Here is a 19,273-nt window from a genome sequence, read left to right on the forward strand (position 1 = left end):
ACAATGCCTCGTTTCATTTCCGAGCTGAACTTGATTTGCTTGGTCGTTATAAGCTGGTCAGCGTCATCACGCCCGGAGTCATCTCGCGCCTGAGATCGCGACGCGCCCGACACTTTCGTGTTTAATAATGCCCGTGGCCCATCTTGGAGGCGCTTGGTGGCTTTCCTTTGATTCTATCCTTGATCATTCTTTGATAACATCCGAATATACACCCAAAAATACAGCTGTGCTGATGATGATCAATTCAAGGACTACTTGCCTTCAAGGGTAGTCACTCCTATGTATTATCCGATCAGGTCAGTGTGAGATAGAAAAGGAAAAGAGAAACAGCTTCTCACCAAGTTCAATCATATAGAGCTGTCACAGCATGCTCCTCCATCCTGTTTACAGGATACTCGCTGCGGCCCTCCTGCTAGTCGCGTTCTGTGCGGCCAGCAGCGATACCTCCGATCGAAAGAATGCCGCTCTTTGGGATATGGTCCCTGATTGCGCTCGAAATTGCACAGAAAACTTCATTCAAACCGAGTACACGACGGCGGAGTGCAGTGACAAATCGAATATCAAGTGTTTGTGTCGTTCGGGAACACCCAGCAATCTTACCATTGGGGAAGCAGCCTTGACCTGTGTATATGCTTTATGCTCGGAGAAGATTAAGAAAAGCACAGAGGTTTATCATATTTGCGACTCGGTGTCAGGGCATCTGGCTGAGACACATGCCACTCTCACTGCAACTACGTTTGCCCCTGCGTCCTCGACGACGACATCGACAACGGCCGAGGTGACCACCAGCTCGACTACAAAGAAGCACACGGTAGAGTCTACTATTGAATCTGAGACGTCCACATCCACATCTACAACTTCGACGTCGATAAAGTCTGACCCAGCGGCCGAGATTACTTCCTACCATCCATCGACCTCTGCGTCCGAAGTATTGCCCTATACTAGCTCTGACACATCTACCACAACACCGACAAATTCCTCAACATCCGCGACTGGCAAAAGCGATAGCCATCATGTCAGCCCAGGAACTGTTATTGGTGTCTCTGTTGTATCTGGTGTGGCCGGCTGCTTCATAATAGGGGTTGCTGTATTCTTCTGCGCAAAGAGGTGGAGGAAGAAGAACCAAATAGATTTTGAAATTGGGGGAGATATGTCTGAGCCCTCTGGTTTCTCGGAGCCATCATATTCCCGAGGGCCTTCGCCAAATTTGAATCCAGGCCCTTCGGGTCTGAACACTATGCGAAGTCCGCTGGAAATGTCTCAAGTGTCACTGCCATCGCGTTCTTTGCAGTCAACTCCATACCCTCAGAATTCCACCGCACCGGGCATTCGTCTGGTGGAAACACCTCGGGATGAACAAAATCAGCGAATAGGTTGTGCAATTACCTCCGAATCGGATTGGGAAGGCTCACCCCGGACAGTGGATTCACAACATACACTGGCAGAGCTGCTACCAAGTCCAAGCGCCGGCTTAGTTCCCAAACCACTGAGATTGTGGTATCGACCAGCTAGTACAGGGACCGTATTTGAAGAGGACGAAAATCATGCCATAGCAGAGAAGAGTCTACCTCCTCTGCCCAGTACAAGGAGGTATCAGAAATCAAAACAATCACCGGTGATTCTGGGCCTCCCATCCAATCCTCGAGCTCCAAAAGAGGGATTTCCAGCATCGAAGTTCCGACGTGTCCAACCCCAACAGTCAAGCCCGATACAAACATATTCACCCCGCGAAAAACCAGCAGGTCCTCGCGCCCTAGGACCACCTTTCTACGCCACTCAAAATCGCCGGTCAATAATCTCAAACAGCAGCAGTGGGCAAAATGATAGCTCTGGATTATCAGACTATACATCCAACACCTACCTCACAACCCCACCTTTCAGTACTGCGCAGGGCCGCATCCTCACTGGCACCTCCCAACGAAAACCTCATCCACCTACCCAAATCTCACCATCACCCAGCACCTTAGCCCCAGCACCAGACATTGTGTCTCGACCACGGATCGTCCGCGGAGAAGATATCAAGCGCATCCCACCTGGCGAACGGCCACCTAGCGAAGTCGTTGTCCCATACTGCCCAGAAGACTTTTGGCTCGAACGCGGTCGAGGCCCCTCTCGCTCTGTCTCCACTGAACTTCCATATCCATCGGATATGTTCCCGGGCGTGGTCCTATATCCAGATAGCCCGAAGAAACGACCTGAAGATGACCCGAAGAGGATATCGCCTACAAGCAGGAATTTAACCCCCTCCAGAAGAGGTGATGATCTGATCCTCAGTGTAGATTAGATTTCTTCTTTCTCTATGTTTATATTTCTCTCTTATTTTCTAGTGAATCTGGCTGCAGCGGGCTGTTTCTGGATTTGCTTTATGTACATTAGTATCGATGCAAGTGGGTAAATAGCGACCTTGATTTTGTATAACATTTGAATTTGTACCCAGTGACCCTGTGAATTGCCTTTCTATAGCTTTGATAAAACTTGACCTCCTCGCCCTGTCGACGTCTGTCCGCCCCATTCCCTTTCCACCAACTCCTCTTTCTTGTACTCAACTCCTCCCCCTGTCTTGCATCTCGCTCTAGAACCTGAGTGGTAGGGCAAGCAAAGGAAAAACTCTAACCACCTCCACGAGAAGGATCAGTCAGTTTAAATGACCTAGCAGAATAAATTGAAACGCTTTAAAATATCGATATCCTAGAACTTGAATCTGAACAACTGGACGGACTGAACAGCCGGGAATGAGAAGAAAGTCATTAAGGTTTTGGAATGAGGGCTTTAATGGTCCGTGGAATGCAAAATAGAAAGTAAGAACATGGCAATATACTTGACAGCAATGACAGGCGGGGAAGGTCCACTCAAGCGGAAGAATGGGTCGGTATTTTCACCTTTGAGATCGTCGAGATTTAAGAATTAGCTCGGAATGGGAGTCCCTAAAGGCCAGGTGATATCTATACAGTCGCCCTTGAAGCAGAACGAATGGAAGATGTAACCAAATCAATGACAGACACGGAGTCAACTTCGGAAATATGTTTCCAGTACGACCTTAGCATAGACCTCAATATGTATAAAAAGCAACTATTTCCCCAGTCCAAATTTCACATCCAACAGCTTAAGAGTCCCTTTATCACTTCATCTCTATTGGGCATCCCAAAGCCGTTAAACACTCGGTATCATCCTCCACCCACAATGCTGGCAACCGACCTCATCACCCTCCTGGCTTTCACCACCCTCTCCGCCGCCCAAGGAGCGGCCTACACGAACCAATGGGGCTATGTAGGCTGCTTCCCCTACTCCTTCGGCGGTGCCACCACTGGGGCAGGCTCAACCATCACGACCATCGCAGGATGTGCGTCCTATTGTAACAACCAGCCTGCTTACTATTACTTTGGAGTTTCCACGCCTCTCGGTGCTGCGACTGAGGGGGGCGAGTTCTGCATCTGCACGAATAGTCCAACTTCGTTGACCCCTGTGGATAATGGTCTATGCAACAGCACCTGCCCAGGGCATGCCAATAAAAACTGTGGTGGGACCAATGGGGCTGGCTATTACTATGTGTCATTGTTTGCGTTCATCTGAGTTAGATTTGGCTGTCTCTGGACATAGGATTGAGTGATATGACAAGAAATGTGACTGAAATGGTGTTTTAGTAGGATGTTGGTTGGGATTGTTACAATTGGATGTTCTACTATTCATGCTGTTTCTGGCGTGTCAATATCGGGATGTTTCTTTACTTCCTTAGATTCAGAAGTCAGAACTAATAAGAATTAAATGCAGATGTCTGAGCTGGCTAATTATTTATGTTAAACTTCCCCCCAAATGGCACAACGTTGGAACCATACCCACACATTATCCACGCACATTAATTCAAGTCGCCTTTCGACTTTTCCAAGCTCTTCAGTTCTTCCAGACTCTTGGATTCTTCCAGGCCCTTCGACTCTTCCAGGCCCTTCGACTCTTTCAAGCTCATCGACACTTCCAAACCCTTCGATTCTTCCAAGCCCTTCGATTCTTCCAAGCCCTTCGATTCCTCCAAGCCCTTCGATTCCTCCAAATCCTTCGTTTCCTCCAAATCCTTCGATTTTTGCATATTCTTCGACTCTTGCAAGATATGATCTGTCTCCAAAGCCTTATTCATCGTGCGACCAGCAACGAGTGGCGTAGCTAGAAGACCAAGAGCCCCAATGCCCGTCATGACCTCGAAAATAGAGTCCAAACCATACACATACGCATCCAAAACACCTTCGCGCAAAGAACCAGCGGGCAGGGTTTTAACTGTGCTGATGTAACCTTCCGCATTTTGGGCGATAGAAGTCGGAAGGCCCAATTCGCTCAGTTTTGTCGCCATGAAATTCTGTAGCACTGTCGAGCCAATGATAACACCGATGGCAAAACCTAACGTTCGGAAGAAGGTGTACATTGAAGCGGCGTATGCCACATCCTTGGCTGGTGCGCAGGCCTGTGCGGCGACCAACAGTGCGTTGAACAACACTCCGTGACCAAAGCCTACGAAGGCGAAGATGAAGATCCAGGACGCTGTGCTGGTGTGTCTGTGTAGGATGATGGTTACGCCAGTGGCTGCGACTGTAGCCACCCATCCGAGCCAGAGGGCCCAGCGGTAACGACCAGTTTTGGAAATGACGAAGGCGATCACTATGCTCGTGGGCATGAGGGCAACGGAAACGGGTAAAAGGCCAACTCCAGTCATGACACCAGATTCAAACTTGATAGCCTCTAGCCACAGAGAGAGATAGTAGAGGCAACCGTACATCTGAGAAATAAGTTAGTACATAATTGTTTTTCATCGGAATTTGAGCACCATGGGAGATCTCACTATAGTGCCCTGGACAATAGCGGCTGCATACACCGCCAAGGAGGATCGGTCTGTGAGGATGGAGAGCCTGATGAAGGGGTGGCTAGTTCCAAAGAACTCCCAAAGTGCCGTTGCGATGATACCAACCACGCCAAGGCATAGCGGGATCAACGTCTGGTAACTTCCCCACGAGTACTGCACTCCGCCCCACGAAAGGCCGATCAAAAAGATAGAAATACTTGCAATAAACAAGACCTGACCGATCCAATCAACTGAGCGAAGCTGCACCCCACCTTTCTGAAACCGAACTGAGGCGAAGAGCATCACCCCCGCTAGAACAGAGAGAGGGAAATTGATATAGAAGACCCAGCGCCATCCCGTGGAGCTACTGGTATACTCCTCAAAGCAGCCACCGATCAAAGGGCCGAGGATAGTCCCCAATGCCATAGACACCTGAACGATGGCAGCGTACTTGGGCCGTTGACGCAATGGGACCAGATCAGTGATAATGATCATCGCTAGTGGAATGAGACCACCGCCGCCCACGCCCTGAATCGCACGACCAGCTAAGAGGGTAGCCATATTGTGAGCGACGCATCCCACGATGGAACCGATCACGAAGAGGCCCAGCGCGGCAATGAGCGCTTTCCTTCGGCCGTATATATCGGAAAGAGAGGCCCATATAGGTTGAAACCCTGCACAAGGGACCAGGTACGCGCTGCCCACCCACAATGTGCTGGTAGCATCGCCGTTAAGATCCTTGGCGATAAGCTGTTTCCAGGATTAGGTATGACCGAAAAGGGGACATGAAGCAAGTACTAACTGGGAGAATGGGTAGAAAAATTGTCATATCCAATGAAGCCATGATCCCGATGATAGACAGACACAAGAGGACTTGAAACACCTCTTTGCTTGCCTTCCATTCTGGCTCTTCGACAGCAGGTCGACACGCCTCTGCATCTTCATTTTGCTTAAAGCTTTCGTCGATCTGTGGTTGACTATCATGCGTCATTGTGCCGACTGTAAGCGGAGGATAAGAGGTGAGAAACAGTCAAGTCAACCAAACGAACTTGAACGATAATGAGCTGGGATCAAAACAGAAAATTAGTTCAGGTCTTAGCGCCAATGTCTCACCCCTAGACATCTCGGGTAGTCGAAGGCTTGTTTGCTCCCTAAATCCACATTTGCCTTCAATATTGATTATTGATGCAGTTTTTGCTAAGCTACGACGATCACAACTGAAAGGAAAGACAGTCACACGCAATGTGCCTTGCTGCCTACAGTATCGATGTACCATGTCGCTATGGAGTAAATCTTGCTGCAAGTCCACAAAATAGGAAGCACCTGGGACTCCTGCAACGTCGATCAAATCCACAATATAGAAATTTCTTGAGAAAAATACGATACAATACGCAATACACATATTCGAGTCAGTCCGCATAAGATCCGGTAATCATTCGCGCGTGAATAGCTGGAATGAGTTAACCGAGCCGGATGACCATCTTCAGCTAAGTGGATCGGCCCGTCACCTTGGGAATCCTCAGCTGAGAACTTGATTCATCATAGACCCACTTCTGTATCTTGCATATGGACTAGCGATGATCAACGATCCTTCGGGTCGTTATCCTTCACCGTAAATTTAGGTTTGTGTGGTACGGAAAAAATAAAGAAAAAAGCTTAGCGATACGAAGACTACATGACAACGTTACAATTATTTTGTGTAAACCGCTGTGTTGGCAAAATCACCTAGACTCCAGGAAATCCATATTTTGAAGACTGAACCGTGGAGGTCATTCGTAAAATTGTGTAGGTTCGTATTATGTATGCAAGGAGATCATGTGGCGCTTATGACCAATCGCTCGTTCGATAGCTAGTTTGTTTTCACTTCCACCACCAACTACAGACATCAAATTTCCCTTATCTTTGCTTCAGCATTTGCATGCCGGTCATGTTGCTCGTAGGATAGTCAAGCAAATGCGCAAGCCCAATCCGTATTTATCCAAGCCACCAAAACTCACAGCTCGGCGTGGATCCAGCTCGAGTTGTGGTACATGTCCATGAACTCCGAGGCAGGGACAGTGTTCGACAGCGAGTCTGCCAAGAATCCTGCCAGGACACTCATACCAAACATCGTGTATCCGTGGCTAAACCACCACGCGCAGTTCTTGTCATCCTTGAGATTCACGCACGAGATAGTAGCAGCCAGACTGGCAGCTCCGCCACCAAGAGCACAAGCATAGTAGAGCGGACCAAGCTCAGTCAGAGCACCGATAGCAGTGAGCAGGCCAATCATCGGAGCACACATGATGGAACAGACAAGCTTGGTGCAGTTCTGGTATTTAACAGCCATACCCTTCACGCCAACGTGGATGTCATCAGCCACATCCTGGTGCGCATAAATAGTATCATAGATCATGCTCCAAAGCGTGTTGACGAGAACAACACACATAGATGGGGCGAGGAACTCCTTTTCCATAGGGAAGACATGCACCGATCGAGCACACAGCAGAGATCCCACCCCAAATGTCGTTCCCAGCACGGCTTGGGGGTAGTAGGTGTACCGCTTTGCGAAGGGGTACGCCATGCCGAGAACCACGATCGCTCCCAGGTACTTCATCACCGCCATGGGCATGCGAGTGACCAAAAGCACCATCATGGCAAGTTGCACAATAGCCCAGGTATTTGCCTGCGAGCGTGTCACGGCACCGCGAGCAATGGGCCGCACGCTACAGCGTTCAACCTTCTTGTCGAAGTCGCGGTCCACACTGTCGTTCCAGGCACATGATGATCCACGCGCGAGCACACAGCAGAGGAAAATTGTGATGCTACGGTCCACAAGAAGGAGGAGAGAGGGCTGAACGGCGGCGATTGCGGTTGCGTAGGCGAGACCGAAGATGCAGGGAAGATAGAAGGTGATGAAGCCACCCAGTCGATCAAGACGCATGAGCTCAGCGTATGGGACCCATGCTTCTGGGAGGAAGGGGAAAATTCCACTTGTAGGCCGCTGGTATGCGGCAAACTTGGATGCGGTTTTCTCCATTGATGTGGGTATAGAGTGAAGAGAATGATAATTTCAAACTGGCCGCAAGGGAACAATAAATAATGAAACCCGGTGGACAGGCTTATAGTGCTGAATTGTGGGAAGAACGATGCGATACAAGCTATATATTCTAAATATGATCCAATATCAGCTGTATCCGGCACGCCCTATGCATAGACCGAAGAAGGAAACACTCCCTATTGATCTTGGGTCCAACACCTGCACCAAGAAACCATTCCGGCCCCGCCGAAGAAGGATACGAAGTGCATACTTCCAAGGTTTTTAGACGGGAAGGTATTGATGTGTACGGAGACGGGGTCACAAACTATTCTTCAATAGAATGCCTTTTTTTTCCATATGTGGATACGGGAGAAGCAGACCCGCCCAGATGAGAACACCACATGGCTCCACTTGGCGCCACAATAAATTACAACTTAATAATTGAAACGTATCGAAGGAATGATTTTGATTGGAGGTTGAAGATCTTGAAGATCTTTCCATTTAGGTAAGGTCGTCTTTATGAGATCGGAAAAAGCGCGTGCTGACACATTCCTCCTTTTGTTGATCCCCAGGCCAGATTCAACTGCTTAAACACCCCCCTTTGACAATTACAGAATACAAAGGTTTAGTGTAAATTACAGCAAATATGAAAGTTATCATCGTGGGAGCCGGCCTGGGAGGTCTGGCTTGCGCTATCGCGTGTTGTCGCGAGGGAATTGACGTGATTGTACTAGAGAAATCACCCGAAGCTCAAGAGGCTGGAGCGGGTATCCAGATCCCTCCCAATGGCGGCCGCATCATGCGGGAATTGGGAGTTTTCTCCAAGCTGCTCGAAAAGGGGGCCAAAGTCCAAGAGGTGGAGTTCCGCCGCTATGATGATGGCCATTCACTGCGAATTATGCCTTTTGGTGATGACATCACACACGAATTTGGTGTGCCGTGGTTGTATGTTTCTAATAACTTACTGTTTATTGCTCATTATGTACTAATAAATTTATCTAGAATCATTCATAGAGCCGATTACCATCAAGTTCTTCTTGAGGAGGCAATTCGGCTTGGAGTCAAGTTTCAATGGGGTGCTACCGTTGAGAATGTTCTTACTGACGGCCCGGAGGTTATCCTCGCCGGAGGAGAAAGAGTGTCCGGAGATGTTGTGATTGGAGCAGATGGTATGTAAAAAACTGCTTCCAACCAGTTCAGGTCCTTTCTAATTGGATCTAGGAATCGGCTCTACCGTTAGAAATATTCTTCTTGGAGATACCGTCTCTTTAATCGAGACGGGTGACCTAGCCTACCGGGCAGTATTCAAGCGAGAACAGCTGGAAGCCCTCAATGATGATAAAGTCACAGAGTTATGCAAAAGAGTGGGTGTGACAAGCTGGCTAGGACCAGACAAGCACACCATCTTCTATCCTGTTCGGGATGGCGAAGAGCTCAATCTTGTTCTCCTTCGACCCGATACTTTCAATCAGGCTTCTCATCGAGAGAAAGGCGATATCTATGAGATGCGAGAGAGCTACGCAGACTGGGATGAAACGTAAGTCGATGAACGCCTAGCCAAGTACTATGACTAACTCTTTATAGACTTCGCAAGATCATCTCATGTGTGCCATCCGTTGACAAGTGGAAGTTGTCAAATCTACCGGAGCTACCATCATGGTCCAAGGTCGGTCTTGGTTCTTAGTCTTCACCACAGACCTATTATCGCTAACGTGTTACTTAGGGTGCTGTCGCTCTCCTCGGAGATGCATGTCATCCAACTCTGCCATATCAAGCCCAGGGAGCAGCAATGGCAGTCGAAGATGGAGCACTTATTGGAAAGCTTCTTGGCCTGTTGCAAGCCCGCTATTCCAAGCTTGAGGAAGATCCATCATTATCAACAAATGAGTCAACCCAAAACGAAATTGTTTCTGTACTAGAGCTCTACGAGCAAATTCGCAAGAAGCGCACTTCGCGCAGCGTCCAAGGAGCGATTATGAATCGCAAACTGTTTCACATGCAAGATGGCCTTCTAAGACGGATACGAGACTTCCTCGTGCGGTACGCGGGCGTTACACGCAAGTCTGATTGGACATGGTTATCTTCGTTCCGACAGAGACAAACTCTTGGACATGATGTTCTAGAGGAGTCGACGAAATTGTTTGAGAACTGGGCAGCTACTCACCTTCCGGACAAGAGTGGGTAATGCTTTGCCTGCATCTCTTGCATGGCTCAATACAGCAATACAGCTCTCAATTTTCACTACGTATTTCCATTTTATTTTGTAGTTTGCGTATTTACCAGCTTCTCGGGTCCACGGAAGAGGGGTAGCTCAAATTTGAGCTCGAGCTATAAGCATACTATGGAGCAAATCGGGTCCAAGGCCTTTACTAGTAACAAGCATACAATAGTCGCATAGAGTTTCACTGATCATCTACTCATTCATCTTAGAAGATTTGACGTCTGTTCTTTATGATCGGACGATATAACATATTGCTACGAGTAATCCACAATGGTTATTCCCTGTTCCCTGCCGTGTGACCCACCTGTATGCCCTGACGCTGTGGGCCCTGCGGTAGATACTAATAGTATTACCGTACAAGATAAGACAGGATCGAGCGGCTAGATGATCTGCAATTTCAGGCAAGGTATGGAGATCGATGAGTGCGCTGTCAACGAACTAGCGTCTCGCTACCGAGCATGGGGCTAAAATTGCATGAACCAGATGCCTCAGAGAACAGACCTATCCTCAAGTGTCTCGGACCTCTAGCAAATGCAGACCCGCTTTCGATAATTCGAAAGCCATCTTTCATTTTCATTCGGAAATTGATGGCGGTGTAAGAGGTTAAATTGCTTCTCACCTTACCTAGCCGCGGATTTTTTCCATTCTTTACTTTGCAAAGGAAAACTGGAAAATCAAAAGCTTACTATGGCTACCCCGTCGGCAATTACCATTGGCAGCGGCTCATTCACGGGCAAATGGGTGATTGTATGCTCCGGCCTATCAAATCCTCAATGCATTGTGATGTACGGAGCTAACACCACTTTCAGGACAAGAAAGCCTCGCCTCCTCCGGATCCTGCATTAAAACTTGTATGTGTAGCGCGCTTCCAAGATTTGGAAACACGAGCCTCCTCTGTTTACTAAACATGAACGCCATTTAGCAAGGGATAGGTTGGGTCCTGCGCAAAGCTGCTGGTCTAGCTGTGCCAACTCTCCACATGTCCATCTCGTCACCCTCAGCCAGCCGCCTCTGTACCGAGTCGCAATCTGCTCCACAGAAGGCGTATATTTCGGTCTTTCAGGTCCCCACAGCCGGGCTGGGAGCGATCACCGAGTCCCGAGTACTGGATTGGGACGAAAGGACCCCGCTGAAGGATTTTTTATTTGGAACCCGTCTATCTCGGAACCGCTTCATCACTGGTAAAAAGAGGGACGATGGCCGTGTGGTGCCCGATTTCCTCCCCGAAACGAAGATCGATAACAAGGTGATTGGTCAGATGCTGAGGGGAGAAATTGCACCCGAGGGGTCTGATGACAGTGGATTCCTGGTAGAGGGAGACGATGAAGCTGAGAATGCAGGTCTCTGGATCCACACCTTCGAATACCGGGAAGATGGAGCGTGGACTGCGGAACAGGTAAGTCTCTGCATGCTGGGGTGGGCCCGTGTGGTTATCTCTGCATTTAGCTGATTGTCATGGGAACAGATTTGGGGCTTTGAGATGATTGGGGGAGAAAGATTCCATACGAGACGATTTGTGGTCGCCGATAAAGGGGGAAATTTTGAGATGGGTCGCATTGTTTTTTCTTACTTTGGACCTATCGAGGGCTGAGCTGAAGAAGTGCAGTACGCTACTGCGGAGTTGCTGGGGCTAAGCTTTCTTCGATAGTCGATGGCGTATAGTGGGTCCCGGTGCAGATCTTTAGTCGTTCTTGGTATTGGGCGGTACGTATCGGGTGGCTCTCGGGTCGTTCGTCTACGAATCACGCTAAGATCTCGGCATTGACCGTCGACAGATTCTTAATTTATCGAGTAAACAAAAAGACGTCATGCAGCGGGCCCAATTCTCACCTCCACTTATATGTAGGGTTCATCGTTTTGTAATTCATGGTAAGCGAGCACGTTACAGCTGCCAAGTTCATTCCGTACTTGTATCCACATCGTAATGTTCCATTAAAAAAACACATTACGGAGTATGCGGTGTGTACTGGAACTAATTGGTGGAGATATACGAAGTACATAATGCAGCCCAGCTAGCTATTGTGAAAGCTTTACTCATTCCTAAAGGCTAGAAAAGCTCATTGCTATATCACATTATCCTTCTTCCCCAACATTCATACTCTCCACTTCACTTACCTTAACCGAGTCGTGTTGAACTTTCTTCAAAGTTCATCTACATCATGAGAATGCCTTCCGCCCTCAGCGAGACAAGACTGTTTCGCAAGAGATCCAGCCAAACCAAATCGCAAATCACAACCATTTCAAAGCCAGTTCCTCGTAGCGGAGCTTCATCACCAATCGACTCCACCCAGCGCCCTTCAGAAGAAAAGACAGCAGTCGGAGACTCATCGTCTAGTGACATTCTTCGAAACAACCACTCTCCCAGCCCAAAATATGATGAGATCCTTTTGGATGACACGGCAATCCTTGCACCATGCGAGTACATCCGATCACTCCCCTCCAAGAATGTCCGTGCAACGGTCGTTCAAGCCTGCAACTTGTGGTTCAAGCTGTCCGAAATTCACACCGCCGCCATCATCGATATCATCTCAGACCTCCATAATGCCTCTTTGATTTTGGACGACATTCAAGATGACACCGTCCTCCGTCGAGGAAGCCCAGCCACACACTGTGTCTACGGAAATGCTCAAGCCATCAACAGCGCCATTTACATGATCGTTAACAACTGTGCAAAGCTCGGACAACTACAGCTTGTGGGCCCAGCGGCTATGAATGCCCTGGTGAATGGAACAATCGAATTATCTGTTGGCCAGAGCTGGGACTTGAAATGGAAAGCCCACCTACACTGTCCATCTGTGGGAGAATACATGGCAATGGTTGATGGAAAGACAGGAGCGATGCTCAAGTTGATCATCCATCTGATGCACAGCATGTCAGACCAGCGTCAAATGGACAGTGCCATGCATTTATTTGACCGATTGGTACTTCTACTCGGACGCTTTTACCAGGTTCGCGACGACTACCAGAACCTGCAGGATGACACATATTCAGAGCAGAAGGGATTCTGTGAGGACCTTGATGAGGGCAAGATATCTTATCCTGTCATCGCTTGCTGCAATGCTGATCCCACTGCGAAGGATATCATTCTTGGTATCTTCCGCGAAAAACGGGATCCTAGTGTCAACCCGTTGCCTAAGAGCACGAAGGTTTTCATGTTACAAGTTATTGACCGCTCTGGGGCATTTGAGAGTACATGGAACATGTTGCAGACCCTGGGTAAAGATACCTGGGATGCGCTATTGGCTCTGGAAGAGGCTACAGGGAAGGCTAGCCCTGGGCTGCAGCAGATGATCAAGATGTTGATCAACACTGTACAGCCGCCTAAGTGCTGGTGATCAATATGTGGCTTAATTTATTTTTACTGGTATGGAGTAAGGTGTCAGAGGGCTTTTTTCCACTTTCAAGATGTTAATTCATAATTCACAATCATTTCAACAATCTAATCTTTATTATGTCCCAAGATTACGTAGACAGCAGGCCAGTGACAACTGCTATCAAATACGACGAACAGTTTTCTAGTTTCATTTTTTCCCCCTCTTTTTTCTTTTCCTCGCGTGGTAGATAAGGCATCAAGCCACCTAGATGCACCTCGTCTGCAATGTTTCCGGTTTGCGACGTGTTGAAAATGCATTGCTGCATTGTATCAAAAGGACCAACGCCACGGCGTCACCCGTATATGTCTTCCCAGCCCTAAAAGTATATTTTGTCAGCCACCACAAATCAGGGGCTCACCGGTTCATGACCTTGCAGCAACATTTGGGATCTACTAGTTGCCCCACAGTGAACTGACCCGAGAAACTCAGCCCTGGAATCAATCTAGACGTCAACTTTCAATACAACTACTAGTACGATGGAGCCGTATTGGCCTGTAACCGGGCCTTGGCCAATGGATGGGTTGTCGGCAAGGCCCGCATGAACCACACTCCACTTAAGCTCCACAGATAACCACTTTGATAATACCAAAATACGTAAATCGTGCCGCTAGGTGCAACTAAAAACAATCGGGACGTGTCTGCAAGAGCCTTGCCGCTATACGAATTACTGGCCGATCTTTCCAGTGGGCGTAGCTGTTTCCCATGAGGTGGCTCTGCTTCCACAAGCCGAGAGGGAAGCTGAACCGGGAATTCGGATGCCATGTATGTCCGAAGAATCTTTTCTCCTTCCCGCTGGCTCCGAGGAAGCAAGCACAAAGATAGGAGGATCCCCCAGGTTCGTATAAGAGGCGGCACCAATAACAGATTTGGGTTTTCAAACTGATCGATCGTTCTCTTGGCCCTCTTGGCTCAGGCCCATCTCATCGGAATCTAACTTGATCCGCACAAGTTTCCCTTGGCGAGTAAGCACTTGGCACTCCAATTAGCCTAAAATATGGACTCGGAAGAAAAATCCTCGTTCAAGGTGCTCATCGCCGGTGGGTCGATCACTGGTCTTACACTCGCCAATGCCCTCGCGCGCGCCAATGTCGATTTCCTCGTATTCGAAAGCCACGGTCGGATCGATGCTTCGATTGGTGGGGCATTGACTATTGTTAGTAATGGACAAAGAATTCTCGATCAGATGGGTATCTACGATGATATCCACCCTTATCTCGAGCCGGCAGGTGATGTATACACGTATTTGAAGGATGGGCGGTTATTAGGGAAAATGGACACGCCAGCAGTGATGCGAGAACGGTATTTCTCTTAAATTACTACGTTTGGTATTAAATATACAGATGCTGAGAGTATTGTTTAATAGACATCATTACCCGGTGGCTTGGCTGCCGCGAGAGCAATTGCTAAGAATTTTGTACGACAAAATACCGGACAAGAACAAGGTCCTCGTGAACAAGAAGATCAAGACGGTGGATCACTCAGATGATGGTGTTGTCGTACACTGTGAGGATGGTAGTGAATATGCCGGTAGTATGATCGCTGGTGCCGATGGAGTTCACAGTACCATTCGGGAGGAGATGTGGAGGCACATGGAGCAAAGCAAGAAGGGAAAATCCAAGGCGAAGAAAGATCGGAAAGGTATGTGATCCATCTCTTGTTTGAAACTATGGGTAGTTGAGACGCAGTCTAATGTGGGTGGCAGCCATCACTGCTGAATACGCTTGTATTCTGGGAATATCCCGTCCGACAGAGGGTCTGAAACCAGGAGAGATCCATCGAACCTGGGGTAAAGGTTTTACCACGTTCGTGAACGTTGGAAAGGAGAACCAGGTGTTTTGGTTTATATTTACCAAAATGGACAGAAAGTATCAATATACTGGCATTCCAAAGTTTTCAAAAGAAGACCTAGATGCCAAGGCCAAGTCCTTTTTGGATACGCATCTTTGCCCTGGTGTCAATTTTGGGTCGGTTTATGAGAATGCGATAAGTTCTTCATATGTGCCTTTACAGGAAGGAGTTTGCAAATCGTGGAGCTGGGGTAGATTTGCTTGTTTAGGAGATGCGATTCACAAGGTTTGCCCCAATTTACCCTTGTTCCATTTAGCCTCGCAAGCTGATCGTGATAGACAACACCCAACATCGGTCAAGGCGCAGCCCTAGCTATTGAAGATGCCGCCTCACTGGCTAATCATATTGTGGAAATGGTCCGCAACAACAGTGACATGACATCAGCTGATATCACTCAGTCCCTCACACATTGGGGGACCAGCCTCAGGCCAAGAGCGAAAGCTGTTTGCGATGGAGGTGCTATGTTCACGAGGCTAGAGGCCCTGGCAAACTGGCCGCTCAAGCTCGTTGCGCTGTATGTTTCACCTCACCTTGGAGGCGTCTTTGCGGATATTGTCAGCATCACTCATCTTGGAGCGCCCACATTGAATTTCCTGCCGTTGCCGGAGAGGGAGGAAACTGGTTCTATGACGGATGACTCTCTCATAGATGAAAAGGGAATCAAGGAGAAGGTGACGTCTCGGAAGATGATGAAGAAGCCAGAGTTGAAGTTGCGGTCTTATGTTCGGGCGTTCTGGGCTGTGAATCTGAAATTGAAAAGAGGCTTCTAAAGGTTCCAAGGTTGCTTGAGTGAGGGATTTCGGGCGCATCTTATATTCTCACCTCGATGAAGAGGTACGGCTTCCAAGGTCGGCTAGGTATATATTGAAAGTGATAATTGTTTTTAATTTTCCCACTCCATAGTGCAAATCAATTTCTATGTGAAAGATTCTATCTGCCCAGTAAGACGTAACATTTTGGTCGAAGGACTCGCATAAACTCTCTTCAGGGCTCTTCCTCTCTTGCTCTCGTGATATATATTGAAAGCTATTGCAGTATCCCATTCCTGATGAGCTATGAATTTGGGCACAAATAATACACTTTGTAAGTGCATTGCTCTATAATTCGTCTATCATAATTCGAAGTCTATCGCTGTATGCAGTCAAGGGTAATAACATCATCGCTATAGTCCTCGCCCAGGATTTTCCGGGATCCCTATTCATGCAATCAAAATACTCCGGGCATTCGCTGTGTTAAGAAAACAGAGAAATGACAAAATGCAGCTTCCTACTCAGGTGAGCCACAGGTGAAGACACCATGCACAGTACCAGCATTGTACTTGTTGATCTGGAGGTCAAATTAGTTTCATTCAGATGCACTTGAAATAAGCACAGCCTGGGTGACACTTACAATATCGTCAATGCTGGCATAGGTTCCTGCGACCAAAGTGACGATTCCGATGAGGAAGACAATCAGGTTGATCACTCCAAAAATGATGTTCTTAGGCTCCCTCCAGCTACCTTTCTTGAGGAGCAGGACCCACATCATTGGAGGGAAGTAGAATGTGAAACCAGAGATGAAGAGCGACGACGAGATCGAAAGGAGGTCGTTGAAGAAAGGAATCACTTCGGCAATAATAAAAGCAATAACAGTGCCAGCAGCAATAACCGCCAGCCACGTGATCCAGCCCATCTTCGTGTTGATGAACCGAATTTGGGAGTTGGCAAAAATGCGGCCATGCACAAGACGACCGAAGACGACCGTATTGATGGAACCACTGATGAAGATGACTGGCAATGCAATACCGAATGCAACACGCTTCAATAAGGTACCCGCTGAAAGGAGGGCAGGGCTCTGAACGTCCTGTCCGACGAAAGCGTAGATTAGAGAGCCGGTGAGGGTATAAATCACAATTTCGATGATACCCAAGGTCCAGATAGACTTGACATAGTCCCTTGGTGTGTGCATCTCATCCATAAAGGAGAATTGGCAGAGCGCAAAGCTGTATGCAAAAATGATATTCGAGACCGAGACGAAGGCTTCTGCGAATGTGATGCCTTCCTTAGGCCATGCAGACCAGTTCACAGCCGCAAGTCCACCAGGAGCATTGCTTGCATCCACACCAGTGGCGATAATTGTAATACCAATGGCGATGATAATGGACGCAAAATCAACGTAACCCAGCACGGCCATTTCGGTGAAGCTAGGAGGAATAGCAAGCAGGAGCAAGATCACTGCGGAGACGACACCGAATACCACTGAGCATACATCGCTCTTTGTGATATTAATGAAGGCAATCGTTCCAGTCAGGCAGTGAGATCCAGTAAGGAAAAGCAATTGAATTCCCAGCATCAGATTAATTAACTCGAACCCAAATCGAGGGCATCCTAGACGTGCACCCATCAACCGGCCAGCGTCCGCATAATGCGCAATCTCAGGGAAGGCCAGCTTGACCTTTCCAATAATCCAACTAGTATAAATTGCGACCAAACCGAGACCGACCGAGCAGATAACACCAGCGACCATGCCAAGAGTTGCGAAAGTGGAAGGAATAGACAAGCTTCCCAGCGCAATCGCTTCAACAATAAGAACGACAGTAAGACGCTTCCAACCCAGACGACTGAACTTCTGAATACCGCTCTCATAAACATGTCTGTCCGCCTCATTCATGTATCCAACTTTAATATCTCTCTCCTCGAATGGCGCGGTGGGTTGCATTTTTTCTTCTTCGTCGCGATTCGTTTCGCGGTTCTCCTCGCGAGCAGAGACATCGTTGTCGTCGTGACCATGCTGGCCATGAGAGATCTCGTCGTGATCCATAATGGCGATGAGGAACGTGAAAAAGAGAAATCAGGAAGAAGGTGGGCGAATCTCCAAAACAATTAGGGCCAACAATTTTCGCTCAGCAACCCAACGCTTATAAACGGGCAATCTCGGACAGATTCCGGCCCACTATATATCTCCAATAAATCTTGGCTTGCAATTCCTCGCCTCCACTCGTATGGCCGAACCAGCAATCAGATATTAGTAAATTTGCGCTTCTATTGCATCTTAGAGGCGGGGAAATTCAGCTCAGATAGTACATGGGGAACCCAAGTCTCATCATACCTAGAGCAGAGGGGTTATCACGTAAAAAAAATTCTGAACAATCCTTAAAAAAGTGGACCGTGACCGCATATGGTGTTGAAACATGAACGAGGTCCAAAAACAGAGTTGCCCCACATTTACCATTAGGGTTGTAGGGTTCTTCGAGTCTTCGGTGAAAAACGTAATCTTCCCGAGAATTCTCCCTTGCTCGGCGCCCGCGTCCAAACTAGGTCTCGGAACAGGGGTTGTGGAGTACGACCATTGAAATTTGGCAACTTAGTGGGGAATCATACCACTCTTTGATTCATTCATTTGGCCGAAGGTCATTGGGGTAATCAGCGGGGCGTAGGCTCGTATCCAACCTAACCTTTGCCCGCAAGGCTTAGCTACCAGAGTTGCGCCTGGGGAAGGTGTTCCTGAAGATTCAATCGTGGGGAATTGTATTTCTTGTACCTAATATAATCCACTTGATGTAATCCCGTGCATATTGACATCACAATTGACCTTCCGGGAGGACGAGAAAGCGAGAGTTGGCTTCCGGGCACCAGATAAACAATGACACTATTTGGTTACTAGGTCACGGGTTTCTCCAACAGATTGATAAATCTGTGTCTGGATTTTTCCCCGAAATTTCCTGCTTGGACTTCGTGTCATGCCATCCACGACCCACAGCTCTGGAGGTGGCCCGTCTTCCAGCAAATTCACCGCGTGGGCCTTTCGCGCCAGAGGTCTTTGGAGTCGCAAGGCTTACTATGAAATCCGCCAGGGTGGAATGTATCTCTAATGCCTTTTATTCGTACCTGTCCACCACTTCGCTCACAGTCAACAACGATATGGCTTCGTAAGGCCTGACGATGATGGGAATGAGGGCATCAAAGGTATATCAGACCATCTATGACCCGGAGACAATGATAAGGCAA

General features: G+C 48.1%; 9 protein-coding genes across 9 annotated transcripts; 6 read left to right on the top strand and 3 right to left on the bottom strand.

Moving 5' to 3' along the window:
- Nucleotides 1-367: 367 nt before the first annotated feature.
- On the top strand, nucleotides 368-2,284 carry N7503_008931 (uncharacterized protein; the record flags this gene model as incomplete). The annotated part of the gene is made up of 1 exon (XM_057068478.1): nucleotides 368-2,284. The coding sequence occupies one exon, from the start codon at nucleotides 368-370 to the stop codon at nucleotides 2,282-2,284; it is 1,917 nt and encodes a 638-aa protein (XP_056919333.1).
- An 896-nt stretch (nucleotides 2,285-3,180) lies between these two features.
- N7503_008932 (WSC-domain-containing protein) lies at nucleotides 3,181-3,570 on the top strand (the record flags this gene model as incomplete). The annotated part of the gene is made up of 1 exon (XM_057068479.1): nucleotides 3,181-3,570. The coding sequence occupies one exon, from the start codon at nucleotides 3,181-3,183 to the stop codon at nucleotides 3,568-3,570; it is 390 nt and encodes a 129-aa protein (XP_056919334.1).
- A 283-nt stretch (nucleotides 3,571-3,853) lies between these two features.
- On the bottom strand, nucleotides 3,854-5,816 carry N7503_008933 (MDR family MFS transporter; the record flags this gene model as incomplete). Its single annotated transcript, XM_057068480.1, has 3 exons — nucleotides 3,854-4,762; nucleotides 4,826-5,575; nucleotides 5,628-5,816. The coding sequence occupies 3 exons, from the start codon at nucleotides 5,814-5,816 to the stop codon at nucleotides 3,854-3,856; spliced, it is 1,848 nt and encodes a 615-aa protein (XP_056919335.1).
- A 1,002-nt stretch (nucleotides 5,817-6,818) lies between these two features.
- Nucleotides 6,819-7,844, bottom strand: N7503_008934 (4-hydroxybenzoate octaprenyltransferase; the record flags this gene model as incomplete). Its single annotated transcript, XM_057068481.1, has 1 exon — nucleotides 6,819-7,844. The coding sequence occupies one exon, from the start codon at nucleotides 7,842-7,844 to the stop codon at nucleotides 6,819-6,821; it is 1,026 nt and encodes a 341-aa protein (XP_056919336.1).
- A 646-nt stretch (nucleotides 7,845-8,490) lies between these two features.
- Nucleotides 8,491-10,029, top strand: N7503_008935 (putative salicylate hydroxylase; the record flags this gene model as incomplete). Its single annotated transcript, XM_057068482.1, has 5 exons — nucleotides 8,491-8,789; nucleotides 8,847-9,013; nucleotides 9,066-9,381; nucleotides 9,429-9,510; nucleotides 9,568-10,029. The coding sequence occupies 5 exons, from the start codon at nucleotides 8,491-8,493 to the stop codon at nucleotides 10,027-10,029; spliced, it is 1,326 nt and encodes a 441-aa protein (XP_056919337.1).
- A 723-nt stretch (nucleotides 10,030-10,752) lies between these two features.
- On the top strand, nucleotides 10,753-11,656 carry N7503_008936 (uncharacterized protein; the record flags this gene model as incomplete). The annotated part of the gene is made up of 4 exons (XM_057068483.1): nucleotides 10,753-10,812; nucleotides 10,875-10,916; nucleotides 10,988-11,461; nucleotides 11,531-11,656. 4 exons carry the CDS (start codon nucleotides 10,753-10,755, stop codon nucleotides 11,654-11,656), a joined length of 702 nt encoding a protein of 233 aa, XP_056919338.1.
- Nucleotides 11,657-12,224: 568 nt separating this feature from the next.
- On the top strand, nucleotides 12,225-13,400 carry N7503_008937 (FPP/GGPP synthase family protein; the record flags this gene model as incomplete). The annotated part of the gene is made up of 1 exon (XM_057068484.1): nucleotides 12,225-13,400. One exon carries the CDS (start codon nucleotides 12,225-12,227, stop codon nucleotides 13,398-13,400), a length of 1,176 nt encoding a protein of 391 aa, XP_056919339.1.
- Nucleotides 13,401-14,433: 1,033 nt separating this feature from the next.
- N7503_008938 (FAD-dependent oxidoreductase) lies at nucleotides 14,434-16,057 on the top strand (the record flags this gene model as incomplete). The annotated part of the gene is made up of 4 exons (XM_057068485.1): nucleotides 14,434-14,738; nucleotides 14,803-15,077; nucleotides 15,142-15,512; nucleotides 15,566-16,057. The coding sequence occupies 4 exons, from the start codon at nucleotides 14,434-14,436 to the stop codon at nucleotides 16,055-16,057; spliced, it is 1,443 nt and encodes a 480-aa protein (XP_056919340.1).
- Nucleotides 16,058-16,553: 496 nt separating this feature from the next.
- N7503_008939 (uncharacterized protein) lies at nucleotides 16,554-18,086 on the bottom strand (the record flags this gene model as incomplete). The annotated part of the gene is made up of 2 exons (XM_057068486.1): nucleotides 16,554-16,613; nucleotides 16,677-18,086. The coding sequence occupies 2 exons, from the start codon at nucleotides 18,084-18,086 to the stop codon at nucleotides 16,554-16,556; spliced, it is 1,470 nt and encodes a 489-aa protein (XP_056919341.1).
- Nucleotides 18,087-19,273: the final 1,187 nt, after the last annotated feature.

This window comes from Penicillium pulvis (genome assembly GCF_028828015.1).
Source record: "Penicillium pulvis strain IBT 33274 chromosome Unknown contig_7_segment1_segment0, whole genome shotgun sequence".
Taxonomy (NCBI): Eukaryota; Fungi; Ascomycota; class Eurotiomycetes; order Eurotiales; family Aspergillaceae; genus Penicillium; species Penicillium pulvis.